Here is a 16,226-nt window from a genome sequence, read left to right as displayed (position 1 = left end):
TGAAAGGTTTGTTTACTGACAGACTTGTTTTTCTTTCTTTTTTAATTTAATATGGTATCACCTGGTTCCAGTGCTAGGAATTTGGGAACTTGTGCTGATTTTTATCCTCTCTTTAATGCTGTTGATCATTTGGTCTTCTTACATTCTGTAGCACTAACTTACTACTAATGCAAAAAATGGCTTTAGATCAGTCTGTCTCTGAAAATGCTGCTTCAGTCCATGGATTTTTACTGGCATTTATCCTTTGGAATTTTAAAATCTCCATTACTGAAGAAGAAGGACCAAAAGGAATCTTGTCTCATAAATCAAACAATGCTGTTCAGAGAATTCACTTAACAGCCCCACCTCAAACCCTTGATTTTTAAAGCTTCCTGTAAGTAGGAATAAATTGAAGACTTATTACAACTTGAAATCATACATTTCCCATATTCCTTATGGAATCTTTCTCTCAGGTTGTTTTATGTAAATTGTCAAGATTTCTAAATGTTAAACTCATTTTCTTTCTATTTTCTTACCAATTGAAGTGCTTTACCAGAATGTTACAACATGAGATAATCAGCTTCCTTTACTCTCAGAAACCAAGAAAACCATCAGGCAGTCTTGAATTCTGGAAGACCAGACCATTAGCACAACATAAGGTTTAAAAGCTTCTCCATTTTTCAGGTGTGGAGACAGATTTAAATGTGCAGAACCCAAAATTTCTGATCTCCTGGAAATACCATCTTAGAGTACCTGCAGATGATGGCATGGAAGTTCACCTCCAGCTCCTCAGCACCAAATGCAGCCAAGTAAGAACCAGTCAGAAGAAAAGCAGGTGCCTGGTTTTGGTTTGGAAGGTTGGGTTTGTTTGTCTATGTTAATTTACCTGATTCTGGCAGAGACATTCCAGCAAATTCTAGTTTGCTGACCAAATGCTTGTCAGCTGGAAAGTTTCCAAACACAGCAGCTGCATGGCATGCTCTCTTCACAGCAATGAGGATGCAGCTTAAATTGGGAGCAAGAATAGCATCAACAGTCCTCTTTAAACTAATAAACTAATTAAAAATTCCTGCTTAATCCTGCTACCTTTGAAAGGCAGTGCTGACCACCAGGTGAGCTTCAGGAGAATCCCACTGCACTTGTGCCAAAGCTCTGTCCCAAGCACTCACCTCTGGTTTCAGAACAGCCTTTCTGCAGGCCTGGCACACGGGGCCGCTCCGGGAGAAACTCAGCGGAAGCCGACGGGTTCGATTCTGGCAAGTTGGCTCCTCGCATATTAACCAACCCTGCAGAAAGGCAGAACACAGAAAAAAACCATTTTTTACCCTAAATGTAAGTTATTGCTTGTTTTATTCCACCTAAAAAATGCATCATAGTCAAGGAAGGAAAATATCCCAACCATAACATCCTCTGTGAAGCTGATACTGTAATATGTATGAAGAGATTAAGTCCTTCAAGGACTTTGTTTAAATACAATTAATGGCAGACAACAAAGCTGGAGTCTTCTTGCTTCAAAATCCCACACTCTGCACACTGCAGTTATCCCTTCTTTGAAATATACCAAAACCTCTGCTCTTCTCTTCTCCAGTTACAACACTAACATACAACAGAAGAATTTTATCCAGCTATGTAGACTATTCAGCAAGACACTCCATTCAGTAAGACTTGTAATAAATTAAATATTTAAGTAAAATGCCATTTCTTTGCTTGCACTTTAGAGGGAAGAAAGTTTTCTGTTTTCTGATGACAGACAGAAGCTTTCCTTACTTCTTCTTTTAAAGTTTTTGTTGTTGTTTTGTTTTTTTTTTTTTTTCCAGGAAGCTTCCAAGACTTCAACATAAACTGATTCATTTAGGAAAATCTAACATTTTGCTGAATTAAAATGAAATAAAATCTGAGCCAATCTGCTCAATGTCAGCTCAGGAAGAAAATGCAAAAGGCTTCTCTTAAGAGTATGCAAGAAGGAATGATTCAAAAATTGGTAAGGATGAACTTTTTGTGCCAGGTACAACCATAGGCTAAAAACAATGCCACACCTGATCCCTAAGAGCCACCAAGAGAAGATACTTAAGGAATGACAAAAGACAAAGGACACGGTAAAACTCTTCCAAAGATTTTCCCAGCTTTTAGAAATACCTCAAGGGCCACCTGAATCCCTGTCTCTGTATTCAATAGTGACTGAATTAATGCATTCATGAGCCCAATGAACTTCAAATGCTTTTCAAACCCATGTAAAGTTTATAATCTGCAACATCCTGCAGAACAACTATAAACTATATAGAAAAAGTACTTTATTTTTCTTGAAAACAGACACACATGCACGCAGCTTCTCTTTTAACGCTTTCTAGTTCTTGCATCAGGAGAGACTAGGAATAATCCTTCTGCATTCACCTTCTTTGTGCCACTCATGATTTTACAGACCTCCATCACATCACCTTCAATCAAAGTCTTTTCCAAACCATAGTCCTAATTTACTTAGCTGTTCCTTGCCTGGAAACCGCTCCAAATCTTGGTTGCTCTTCTCTGAATCTCTCTCAGATCTTTTTGGAAATGAGGGAGTGGTGGAAAATGGGACAAGCGGAGAGGGAGATGAAACCAGTACTGCACACTGTATTCCAGACACAGATGAACATGAATTTATACAGGAACAAAATGGTATTTACCATCCTGTTCTCTGCTCCTCTCTCTCCTAAATGTCTGTCTGCATAGAGCACACTACCAAGCATTTGGGCACTGAGCAGCCATATCCAGAAAGATATTTATTATTTTTCAAGAATTTTAATTTTATTCTTCACTACTAGGTCAATACATATATTGGACACAAAATTAAGATTGGGTTTTTAGCATTTCCTCACTTGGCAGAGCATTTAAGCTTCTGTTGTTAACTGTGAAGTCTACTTAGTCTTCCTGCCACTCTTCTCAAGCACTTCCTGCTTTTACCACCCTGAGGAGCTCAGCCCTGTAAAACTGCATTTCAGATTATTGGCTGGTGATGTCTGAGCTGGGAACAGTGACTGGTTATTTTTGCCTATTTCCAAATTTTTTGTTGCTCCTGCACCAAAGTTAAAACCAACCATACTTGGATTCCTAGTACTTTGACAGAAATGTTATGAATCAGAGGACAATTCCAAACATTGCTTGCTTCCATTCTCACTAGCTCTTTGACAAGCTATCCCAATGTTATGCTCTGGTAACAACTTCTACCTAATTTCCACTTGGATTTCAACTTAAAAATATATTCTATAATAATTTCAGAAGTGCTCCAAGACTATTTTAGTTTTATTTTATCTTTTTATTATGAAATCTCAATTCCTTTCCAAATATCTCCATTTATTCCAGAGACTTCTTCTCTTTCACCATTTTTACAGACATTTCATATACTCAGTATTATCCTACTTGGTGCCAAATCTATCAGAACACTTCCTGCTGCCCTTGCAGAGCAGAGCTTTTATGTCCATGTGGGCAGACCAGAAAATCTGTGTGGAGAATATCACAGCAATGTATACAGTACTTCCTGAAGTGAGTGTTTAAGCCATAGTGCAGGAATGGAAAGAGTATATTTACACATGCAGTTAGATTCATTTCACCCAACTCTGACATCTAAAGCCTGATACCCAGTTTAAGCTTATCCATTACCTTACCCTATGATCCATTTATAGTACATTGAGAAAGAAAAAAGCAACTCCAAAAGCAATTCACCTAACAGATTTTGGGATGAGGAAATCCTCCCTGTTCCAGATCCTCTTAATAAAGTAAGGGGTTTTGGAAACAGTACGATCAGTGCATCTGATCACTAAGTGTGAACTTTATTGTTATGTAGATCAGTAATGTAAATCATGACATTTAAAACTGCACAGTGAGAAAATGTCGAGAATTCAAACACCAGTGATTTAGTCTCTTGCACAACTGTTACCCTAGCAGTCCTAGTACCACTTTCTTTGTCATATACAATTTATTTATGACAAATACTTCAGAACTGATGTTAGCAACACAAGACACTGCTCACCAAGACTGAGCACATCATCAAATCATGGTTCACCGTGAGAAATCCTGACTTAGGGCCTGACCTAACACACACCTGACCTGTGTCTTCTGAAGTCAGCAAGCACAAATGAGTCTCAAGTGAAAAAGACAGGCCTTGGTTTTGGTTTTGCAAATGAACCCCAGATTTCCTCTAAAAGAGGTAGGTGTTTATTATGTTGTGTCACACTGGTTAAATACATCAGTTTAAACAGACATGGAATAACTTTCTACCAAAAAAAAGCTACTAAAGGATAGCATTGAGATCTTCAGGCACTCACCTGAGTACCAAGAATATCATTAGAGCCATTGTGAGGGAAAATCAAAAACAGTTTTGTAAGGACAATGAATTCTCACAGATCTTGCATGAAGTTATTTTTTTAGAGACAAAAGACATGCTCTGTTTGGAAATTTGTTTATTCTGTGGCATCTCTACCTCCTACGAAACATCTGGCAGCTATCTGATATAAACAGCACCTTAAAATACACAGCCAGGCAGAGGGAGGTGTGGAGAGTGTCCTCACCCATTCCAAACCCCTCTTGCTGAAGAGCATAACTTTTTCAGTTCTAACTATGAAAAAGTTCTCTGTGCACAAAGAGAGCATTCATGACTCAAAACATATTAAATGACTACATCTGAACTTTGAAACAATTTGTTATATTAGAAAAACAAATAATGGAAACTGCCAGATAGTAAGACATTTTGTTAGTGAATGCAAGTGCAACTGAATAAACAAAGCCTGGAATGGGAGCAGCATCCCAGCTTCAGCTGAACAGAATACTCAAAAACAGACAACCATGAAAATAATGTATGATAAAAGTAACTGTGTTTTCTGCCACCTATTGGCCTTTTTAGCAAACAATTATGAAACAAAGGACTCACAAGGTGCAGCTTCTACTGTTTTATAAGGGAATGCATAGGAGGTCCTCTCAAACTACCACTGAATAATGACATTTGAAGCAAGTTTCTTTCTGCAATTGTTTCAGTCACTGTTGAAGAAAGCACTGGGAGGCTCTGCTGGTCACAAAAAACAGGTGAAAAAAGACTGAAAACCCCCGATTAAACTCAAAAGCATAGCTTAGGATAAAAATAACTACTTAACAGCTTGCTATTATGCTTGTTTTCAGCTAAGAAATCATGATCAAAACATATAAATTTTACTGAGCAGTACATTTCTCAATAAAAACTATATTCAAAAAATGAAGATTTAAGTTACTGTCTAAGCAAAATGCCCAAATGTGTTGAGTAGTTACTAACAAACTGGATGCCACTTCAATTCATACAGAAAACAATTAATGTCATTTGTATAGACTTCCCACCAGTTATAATTATCAGTAAAGAGGTCTTTTCTTCTTTGTCACCTTTCTATTCAGGCCTTATTTGCGTTTGTTTGTACTTGCTATCTGTTAATCTCACGTAACAAATGACAACAATAACTGTTGCTATTATGCATGGAAATTAAACATGTAGATAACTGTGTGAAGGGAGCTATTTTTGAAAAAAGCAATATCAGAAACATGTAGCTCTTTATGTCTCCTGTTTTGCTTTGATAATTAAGCCACAGCCTTGATTTCTTTTAAACAAAAAACTTCTCCATGGTCATGCATGTTGCAATCAAATTCAATACATGCATTATGTTCTGATTCAATCTGCTCAAGTGCATTATTGTTAACCCTTATTTGATCCATGCCTGCCATCTTCACTGACCAAACAAAACCAATCTTTCATTTCCCAGCAGCTATCTCTGAGTCTGTAAATTAATTTGTAGTACATCAAACAAAATCATAATAGGGAACCTTCTGCTTTGTTCTACTTGGTATCTGCAACACCGTGGGAAATGAAATAAAAGTTGACAGAGGGGGAAAAAAAAAGCAACTAGCGTTTCCAAACATCCTGCCCACAAATGCTTAGTTCATTTTAAAATATAAAAAAGTATGTGAAAAAACCCTGAAATACATGCACGATATAAAAGAAAATCCCTGAAGAGTATTAAGTCCATGAACTGTAGCTAATAGGGAGAAATTTGCAAGTCAAAAGTAATTTTTGTTTCTTTGTCAGTCTGTTCTTGAGAATTAGCCTCTCCCATTCTAATGATCAAAAAGCATTGGAAATATTACCCCAAAATACAGAGGCAAGTGGTTTTGCAACAGCTTTTCAAACAGAAGTTGCAGGGGTCAACAACATGCATTTACTGAGCTTTATCTTAATAATTTTTACAAATTACATTTGACAATGTAGCTTGGTTGCCTGCTACAGCAGAAGACTGAATGTGCTTCCCTAAGACACTTCAATTCTACATCTGTTCCTGCCTTTAGACAGTCTGGATGCTGAGGCATTATAACACCTTAAAAGTTAATGTGGAATGAAAAAATGTGCTGGTAAAAAGCAGAAAGTTGCAAGCACTGAAAATTATTCTGAAGTCACTGTCAGTTACTTTGGAGTTGAATTTATTTGTCATCCATGCTTGCTTCTTTGCAACCTTCCTCCCCATTGAAGACAATATTATCATGGATTCTTGAAAATGGCATCTTGGTGGCTGATGCCCAGTCTCAGATGGCTGCCATATCTGAGCACATTACAGCCCAAACCCATGTCTCCAGCACTGCAGAGATGAAGTTATCACCTTACACCATCAAACCCACCAGAAGGGAAGCACAGGAATCCAGCCTGAACACGCTATCCTAGTCAGCCAGCTGAATCCTGCTACTCATGTCACTGATCAGCAAACCAGTTTTTGGAAGGCTGAATTTGAGAGACAATGCAATGAAGATTTTCTGATCCAAGTACCATTCTGAGTTGCTAATCAGGACACTTTCACTTCACACTGGCCTTTCTTTTCATGCCTCTCTTACAGAAGGATATTGTTTCCACTCATTCCAAGACCAGAATTTTCAAAACCTGCTTTCCTGACAACATCCATTATTATGGATTATATTGCCTAACAGGGCAATTCTGGCTGAACTGGCCTGAAATCCTCTGGAAGAATGAGGTTACACCAATACTGCAGAAGTGCATACATTATCAAGTCTATTGATCCCCCCAAGCAATATTAAAAGACAGATGATTTTATGAAGTTAAATCAGGCAACATCATGGCAACAGAGAACTTAACTCAGTGACCTGAAAGCTATCAGCTCCAATTGCAATATTTTGTTCTACATGCGTGGTGTGTTCTCCCTGTCTGTGTCTTCTGTAAATAGCTGAGTGCTTGGGGGAACAGACACATTTCCCTAGGAACTAGAACCACAACTTCTGTTTGCATACTCCTTGGCCAATGGTTTCACTATCAGTAATAACTACATCTTTTGAGAATTACATAATGATTTTACACTTCCAACACGAAAGATGATATGAATATTGACTTAAAGATGAGTTACTGTAAAGTCAGGAAAGATTTTCTGCTGGGTACCAGAAACCAAATTACCTCAAAGTAATTTAAATTTCCAATATCCTTTCTTGCCTGTTCAGAACAAAGAAACACTCTAGTAACAATGCATCTGCCCCACCTTGGTGAGATACCAGGAGCAATGAAAGCCTGAATGACAGGGTGAGAATTAGTGTCATACACTGGAATTTCAGCAGACAAAGCAGACCTGAGTGACATCCACCTGCCACTGCTACAATGCCTAGAAGAAATCCCTTCAGGTCAGGAATGCTATCATAAGTAGTGAAATAAGACTCTACTAGTAAACTTTACTCAGTAATGTGAATCATAGAATCATTAGCGTTGGAAAAGACCTCTAAGCTCAGAGTCCAACCACCACTCCAGCAGCCCAGCTGCCACATCCATACATGTTTTGAACACTTCCAGGGATGGTGATTCCACCCCTTCAGTGAATTTCAGTATAGCTTAGGTTCCTCAAGCAACACCCCATATTTTCATGGGGAAATACACCTGATGAAAACCTCAGAGGCACTTCTCTCCTGCAGGAATAGTGACTCTCTGCAGAGCCCTGGTGCCTGCCTGCTCTGTGCACTTCCCATAGCTGCTTCATCCTCAATGTCCCTCCAGAGCAAGCACAAAGATACATCAGAGAGCTGCTTGAATGATCTTATGGAGGGAGGACCTCACCTGTGAGACTACCAAAGGAGAGCCAGCGTGGCACACTCTGATCAGGAGGGCTCCTCACAGATGACACTTTAAGACATCTATCTTTGTCAAGTCTGTGTGTCCCCCCCACAGCCTGAGCAAACTTAGCCACTCCTCTGGAACTTGCAGCTACTAATGGAAACAACCTGAAGATGAGATTATCTGAATTTATGTTAAGGCTGGATGAACATATGAAAGGAACACCTCCTTTCACGCCTCATGGGCCCCCCTGATTTTGGGCGCATTAAAGAAAACACTAAGCAAATTCTTCATAAAGGCAAAATTCTAAGATAATTTTGTCAGAAAAAAAAAAAAATTGAGGGAAACAAAAAGAATGTGCTGCCACAGAAGAGCATAATATATCTGGAAAATGAACCATCAAGCTTCCCTTCTTCCTTCCCCCTGTAGAAAAATGACCACCATCAGAAATGAAGCCTTTATAAGGAACATCTTACCTGCTTTGGCATTTTTCCTATCAAGGAATATCTCCTTGATAAATAATAAACAGGCACACTATTTACAAGAATCATGCAAACCAACCTAATAAATGGAGTAATGAAGTTAAAAGCAATCACTGATGCAGAATTCTGGGTCAGCAAATTTTTCAGGACTCTTCAAAGTGATATTTTTCCAAGCAAATCAGTTACCAAGCACTAATGAAAACATGAATCTGTGAAACCATGAGAAAGATCTCAATTTATCTGTGAAGGAAATCCAGGGGACTTGCAAAGCCTCTTCCATTAGAGAGCATAGACATTTGAGATCTCAAAGTAGTATATGGAGAGACATTGTTATTGATATATCAGGCATTCCAGCTTTCTTTTCACATCAACAAAAAAATGACAGAGAAGCTCTCTCCACTTCTTTAATATGTTACTACAAGGAGATGAAATTGTACTAAACCAAAAGCCCTAATGTGTATGTTCAAGAGATGCTGTGCTAGAGAAGAGATATGTCTGAACTCCACCTGAGAATTTTAAAATGTAAAAGAATTTCACAGCAAAGAGCATGTGAAAAATCTCTCTGTCAGGCATAACCAAAACTTCAAAGTCAAAAACATCTTAGGACTAAGTTGAAATATTTGTACTTCAATTTGAGTATATAAGACAAAGATGATTTTCAAGAATATTTTAGGGTTTTATACCAGTGTAACATTTAATCATCTTTGAATAACGAATTCCTTTGATATTTTACAGACTCTTCAAATAAATTGTTTTACAAAAGGAACTGGGTCAAGAGTCCACTATTGATGCTAGCTGACTGAAGCTTTTCTCTTTTTATTTTAAGTGGAATAGGTACCATGTTAAATATACTGCCAAGCTTCTTGCAGCTGAAAGATATTGCAGCATATGCTTAGAATAGTGAAACATCTTAGGTTAGCATGAATTCTTTATACATTTGCCCTACAGCTTCAATCCCTTACCCAGGGAATGCTAATTCTATGATCTCTGATATTTTCTTAGGTGTTGTGTACATTCTGGCAGTGCAAATAGTTTTAGCAACTATTATAGTAAAAACAACTGAAATTAGTTCCCAAAATTTACACATAAAGCTAAATATAATGCATTAAGAAACCTGATCACAGATCCAGCAAGGTATATGACTATTCAGATCACAAGAAAAGGACCTATTTTATCAGCTCATTCTTGGCCATTGACTTCATATTAACTTTTCTTTTTCTGTACTACAAATACTGTAGCTAGCTTCTCATCCAGAAAAAAATGGGTTACATTTCCCAGTAAGAGTATTTTTAGTTTGATGCTACCTGATCATCCAATTTAGGGAAAATGTAAACAGTGACCACAGCATTTCACACTCCATTTCATGCTGCCTCACTTCAATGGAAGTTGGATGATACGAATTCGATTGCTTTTATAAGTATTTCCTTATTTTCAGAGCTTCTTGAGTTTTGGCCTATATAACTGGTCAGAATTCAGCTGTGGGATGGAGTGGATAACAAAAACTCATATAAAGAAAGGAAATTCCTTTCCTGGAGGTTCACTCTCTTCCTCTAGAATTCCACATTAACCAGGCCGATTGAACAGACACTCTTAGGAAAAATACAAAACTGTCTGTTAAATGAAAGATGAAATATGCTTTAGAAAGTGAAAGCAGTACAGGTCCTGGAGAAGACTGGTTATATATCCAGTATTGCCACATGATCCACTTTAAAGGATGCTATCAGTGGAAGGCAAATGATCACAGTGCTGGCAAAAGAGAAGGACTCCCACTCCAAAATACTCCTGTTCTCAGAGACATTCGTGTCTGCTGTCCCAGCTCCCCACTGGAAAACTGCCACCCCCAAAGGCATCTGGCACCAATGGGAACTACACCTTCACAGGACCAGACAGAAGGTCCAAAGCAACTACACAAACTGCAGCTGAAGACAACGTAGCTACACTGACTTGCTGCCTTAAAGAAAGCATGAATGGGGACAGAAACACTACCTGAAATTCTCAGAACACAAAATGTTCTTCTATCTTAAAAATGCTGGTGATACTAGAATGGTAAAAGTTCTGATAGAGATTCCAGGTAGCCATTTGAGAAGTGAAGCTGCCATGTGCACTGATCTAAAATATCCAAAATAGTCCCCTTCAGATTCTATGGAAAATGGCCATAAATTTGAGAGGATTTAACTCACAACAAAATTCCATTCCATAGCATACTTTTTAGGAGTTCCTTCAGATCTTGCATATCTCACAGTCCAACCAGCAATGCATCACTGTTGTGAACAAAAGTCAGCCACAGAACATCAAATGCCTGTTTAGAGGCTACCAAAAATGAAAGTCTGTAGAGTTTCAAGAATGGTATTTTATAACTCTGAATATTTCAAAATAATAGAACTTAATGGCATTCTAATCCATAACTGGAAAAAAATTTAAAAGGAGGAAACCTTCTAAGATGAAAAGAAAACTTCATTATTTTCAAGAAAATATTATTTTCAGCATTGTCATACCAGTTTTATCACTGCAAGTCTTGGAGGTGTGTGCATGTGATCAAAGCAAGAGATAACTGAAGAAGCAAGAAATGCACCCTAGCCTCCCCCCTCCCCCAAGGACTGAAACACTCAAGCTAACATAAAAATGTTTTAAACAAAATTATCAAACAAGAGATAAGTGAAAAATATCTTGTAGGTCAATGTAAGAGTTTTACATGTTATTAAAAATTGATTTTTTTAAGATACCTTTAGATGTACAGTCACACGTCATTTCATGAAAGTTATTTGAAACTTATTGATCTCATTTGTGCAAAGCCCAGGCTCCATCATCAGCCTGCTGAAAGGATAATAGAGCACTCCAAATCCTTGTGATAGATTTGATACAAACAGTGGCTCTCATTTTAGCACATGTAATAGCACCACAAGTGGACAAATTCCAACTTTAACAGTTGTACATTACAAACTAAATTAGCAAATATGTTCTGCTTTACTTCACATCAAATCCAATACCTTGGTCTTCTTACCTTCACTAAAATAAGGTTCTAGGCATCAAAACACACCACAAAAGATTAAAAAGTCTTCTCAGGCTAACACACCACTCACAAAGAGACCCAGCTATTACCAACAATTTTATTTCACTTAAGACAAACTGAAAACAGCTAAAATGGACTTTGAGCAAGCAACTGAGAGACAACATACTTAAAATGACTACACATGGAAAACTAAATTGAGAAAAGGATCAGTGAAAGAAGCCTTATGGATTTCTGCACCGAGAGTGAAAACCTCTAGAAGGATATTTAAGTCCATTCTGCCAAAATACTCTCCCTATTCACACAACTCAAAGGAAGCCATATTCTTAGGCTACCACAGGTCACAACTAAGTACAGTACCTTGCTTCAGAAAGAATTTTGCTTTGTCTGTCAACTATCAACAAAGCACAAAGAGCTCATACATCCCATCCATGTATTGCTTGTCAAAGAGTCTAGCAACATACAAACATTAAGAACTCAAAAGATTTCTTAAAAACTATGCCTCTAGTTTGGTTAGAAAGCTTAAAACACTCTACTGCCCCCCCCCCCCGCCAATCACTACACAATTCTGTTATCTTCCTTCTCCCCTGACATTTTTGTACAGTCCTTGAATTTTTCAGATTTCTCATGTTGAACTTCCTGCAAGACAGCAGATGTAAGAACACACAAAGTTTTTGCTGATATACATGGCACCTACAGTAAAGTTCATCAACTCTAGTATATATATCAAGCTGGTAAAGAGACAAAAAGATTGTTTATGTGAAGCATTTATCTTCGCAATATGGTTATGAACATCTCTGAATACTGAAGGAGTTAACAGAGTTCCAAAAACTTTAGCAGTGGTAATGCATATACATGTGTATGTAAGTCCAGAAGAGCTCAAAAGAGTTAAAGGTAATGGCAGAGAAAGGGGTTCTCAAGAGTCTGGTCACCTTAAACTAGAGAACTTTAAAGCATCACTAAGCAGTGTTTGTTCATTTAAGTTTAATTATTTTCTCCTTGAGAATGGCACTAATGAAACTGAATATCTCTCATGGTTTCGAAGAGCAGCCTGAATGGTCTGTAAACAGGACTGGGGGCAGACAAGAGAACTGGCTGAGCCAGGGGGTTGCTAGGTGATGCAGAATGTAAACCCACAAACTTGTTCAGGTTTACTTTGCTTTCATGCTGCTCTCACACAGGCTCTCCAAAGTTTTAAGAATTAATTTCCAGGTAGCTATTTAAAAAACAAGAAGTAGAAATAATTAAAAAAGAAAACTCCTTAATCCTCCTCACCTCTTCCCTCTCTTCCCCTGCCACCCCCTCAAGAATGATAAAGGAAACACAAAAGGAAATTCACAGAACTAAAGTGCAGGAAACCATTCCCTCTATATACTTGTATTTAACTGCTGAAGACTGGTCATTATGAAAAAAAAATAATATTTTCTGTTTGATTTTTGCATCTGTAAATGTAAATAAAAATGAATTCTGGAACAATACATGGGCCTTAAAAACACTCTAAACCGAATACACAGCCTTATTTACTAACATTTCCACCACAGATTACAAAAGCAAACTTTTCAGTCCAGCCATGTGTTTCTACCTCCACCCTTTTCAGAGCTGTGGTTATTTTTTTTTTTTTCCCCCTAAAGTATCTGATCAGAGATTGTCCGGTAAGAGCACTTTATTAGATCATCAGTCAGAGGGTTTTACAAGCACCAAGAGCTATGGGCTCAAATGCAGCACATCAGTTTTAATAGCCCAAGGTCTAATAGTAAACTGCAGATACTGCTGAGAACTTTCCATGCACTGAACTCTTGAAAAAGCACCATCTCTCAAGCTTAAATGCAGCTGCCTCTTTCAATGCCGCAAATGGGTAAATTTGACAAAAAAGCCACCATTAAGACTACATGAAAGGCTCAAGACAACATCCTTTCAATGCTTTGTACTTCAGTAATCAGATGTACTTACTCACCCCCTCCCCCAAACCCGATCAAGAACTATTTCTGAATGGTAGGAAATAATTCCACTTTGTACATCTTTTAGTTAATCAAGACTTTCTATTCAGCAATTTGACCTTTTGTTCAAAACAGGATTATCAGTTTTTTCGCCAGTTACCAAGGGCGACTCGCATGGTGAACATAATTGCAATAATTTGCAAAACACCATGGCAACCCACATTACAACTAGGTAAATACTGGTCTTTTGTGCTACATTGTTATTTTCAGAGATGCTGAAGTCAAAGAACGAATGACAAATGAACACAAAATTTATATTTGCTTTGTCTCAAAAGAGAAGAAAATTGATAACAAGAATTGGGGGGAAACCGACTACAGCTGTAATTTCTAACTTGATTAATTAGGATGGTAACAGTCCTTAACAGTATATTCAACAAACAGCCCTGACTTAGTCTCTCCACCCACCTCTCTCTCTTTCTACACTACTACCACTAACCCCCACCCCAGACAAATTTTTTCAGCTAGGAGAACAAACAACTCCATTTGCTCTTTTCTTCAACTTAATGGAATCCTTAATTACAGAATATTGTTCTCCTGCTCTTCATTACACTGAAAACTGAAAGTGAGAGAGAGAGGAGGAGGAGGAGGAAGACGGTGCCAAGCAGACAGAGTAGCTACAGTCATCCTCCCTGCCTTTGCTTTTTTTGTCCATAGCAGACCTAAAGATGAGATGGCATTTTTTGGTTTTTTTTTTTCTTCTTTTTAATATTAGCAGCTGTTGTACAGCAAATAATTAAGTAAACTAGTGCTCAAGTTCTCTCCTGGCAGCATAAATAAGACATGAAAGCTTAAGTCAAGTCATGATTAAAATCCAAATCAGAGAGGAAACAGCTGCTTAAAAAGAAAAGAAAAAAATATCTTAAAATTATCAGACAGGGTGGCTTCTAACAGAATACCTACAGTATTAAAACATTTCCCAACGGATAGAATTATAATATACAATAAAGCAATATTTTTAAACTTTATTTTTTTACAATTGTAAAGAACTTATTGTTACAGCATAGTTTACAGTATAGGCTTCTAGTAAGACTCCAAGAAATCATATTAAAACCAAATTTTGAGAAATATCTTGGAAATATAGAGAAATAATTTTGCCTAAGAAAAAAAAATTGCTGAAAACTGTGCAATACATGTTACCAATGGATGTCACATTGAATTTGCTATATTTTACTGGAACACAAGTTCTGTGCTGAGACATTTATTATGCCACAGTGAGCTGATTGAATAGTTGAGAGCTTAATTTCCATGATATCATTAATAAAAACAAGTTTTGCCTTTATACAGACCAAATCCTGTCATCAGATGTATGCATATGTTCCTTGTGAAATGCAATGGCACCCTTTAGCAATAGATTTTCACATACAGAGTGGATGAGAAATACATTAAGCTCAAGAAGCCTGCAATCAGAAGCCAGGGTAATCCTCATCTCAGTTCACTGTATGTACAAATCATGTGTCAATTTAAAGGGCCATATCTATATTTTAATTCTTTTTAAAGTACTGGATTGCCTTTACAATAAAACAGGCTTTCCAAGTGAAAAAGAGCTACTGCTGCATCCCTATGTGCTGGAAACACTGGAGAGAGTATGCAGTAAAATGAAAGAGATGAAAACAAAGTGCTGAAGTCAACTGAACATGGCCCCAGGGTGCTGAAATGCACTAGTGCCACCACACAGATCTTCTGTGCTGCTGGACCAGTCACTTCCAGTTCATTGAACAGACCCACAAGCAACAAGCACTTCAGGAATCAGTTTAGACCCAACTGCAACCTGAAAGTCCTTCAGGCAGTTACTCAGTACTATACACTGAAAAAACAGGTCCTTTGATCCACAAACCGGGCACCCAAACTTATGAACACATTCAATGCTCATTCCTCCATGCCTCATCTCTTTGACAAACAGAAAAAATAATTGGCCTGTCGCTTAACACACAGCTCTTGTAAGGATGATTTTTAAGAGCCACTTGATCCTGCAGTAAGTGTGCCACAGAAAACTCCATGAGAAAATAAATAATCCTAGGCAAAGTTTCAGAGAGCACATTCAATAAGGTAAAAGCATCCACTATGCAACAGAGAGAAACAAATACAGACCAGCTGCTTATCTAACCAGTGCTGTCCCACCTGTACATACTGAAAAGGGATAACACCATATATAAATGACCTGAATTAAACTTAAGTAAGCAGCATTCATTCTGTATCTTCAACTTTCAGATGTCCAACTGTGTAGTATCAGGATCTCTCTTCTATTTTTAATTTTTTTAAAAATCCACTCATCTTCAAAACAGGGCTTAAAGGAATACACACATTTTTTTTCCTGCAATAAACAGAGTAGCCCATAAAACTGTCTTCTCTGAAAGCCCATTTTGCCCAGTGTTCCCCAACAGTAGAGGCAGAAAAATATTTATGAATTTTCTCATGCTTTTATTTTTCTATTCAACCAACCACATTCCAACATAACTGCTTGGTTTTTGTGCCCAAATTTTAACAGGCAATCTCCACCCATACCTGCCTCCTCATGCTATTTCAAGCCCATCTGCCCAGCCAGGTGCTTATCCAGCAGACACCATATTTGGATATTCTAATTCAACCAACTCCAGTCAATTCAGCTTCTTTGCTTTTAGTTACATGTACAGTCACTCAGGTCCAGCTCCAGTCTCATATGCCATGTTCTAGTC

The 16,226-nt window shown here is 37.7% G+C and overlaps 1 protein-coding gene across 5 annotated transcripts in view; it reads right to left on the bottom strand.

Annotated features, from left to right (window-relative positions):
• Nucleotides 1–16,226, bottom strand: part of POLA1 (DNA polymerase alpha 1, catalytic subunit) — a 181,877-nt gene that overhangs the window by 57,547 nt on the left and 108,104 nt on the right. For all 5 annotated transcript variants that reach the window (XR_014956792.1, XM_085585343.1, XM_085585352.1 and 2 more), the window contains exon 35: nt 1,149–1,265. Coding sequence is in view for 4 of the 5 variants with exons in the window: in XM_085585343.1 (XP_085441469.1) it covers nt 1,149–1,265 (117 nt within the window). In the remaining variant the exon portion in view is untranslated. The remainder of the gene's footprint in view (nt 1–1,148; nt 1,266–16,226) is intronic.

The sequence above is a fragment of the Lonchura striata genome, chromosome 1 (assembly GCF_050655825.1).
Source record: "Lonchura striata isolate lonStrDom1 chromosome 1, ASM5065582v1, whole genome shotgun sequence".
Taxonomy (NCBI): domain Eukaryota; kingdom Metazoa; phylum Chordata; class Aves; order Passeriformes; family Estrildidae; genus Lonchura; species Lonchura striata.
The sequence above is the reverse complement of the archived record's forward strand: the minus strand, read 5'-3'. Positions and strand labels throughout refer to the sequence as shown.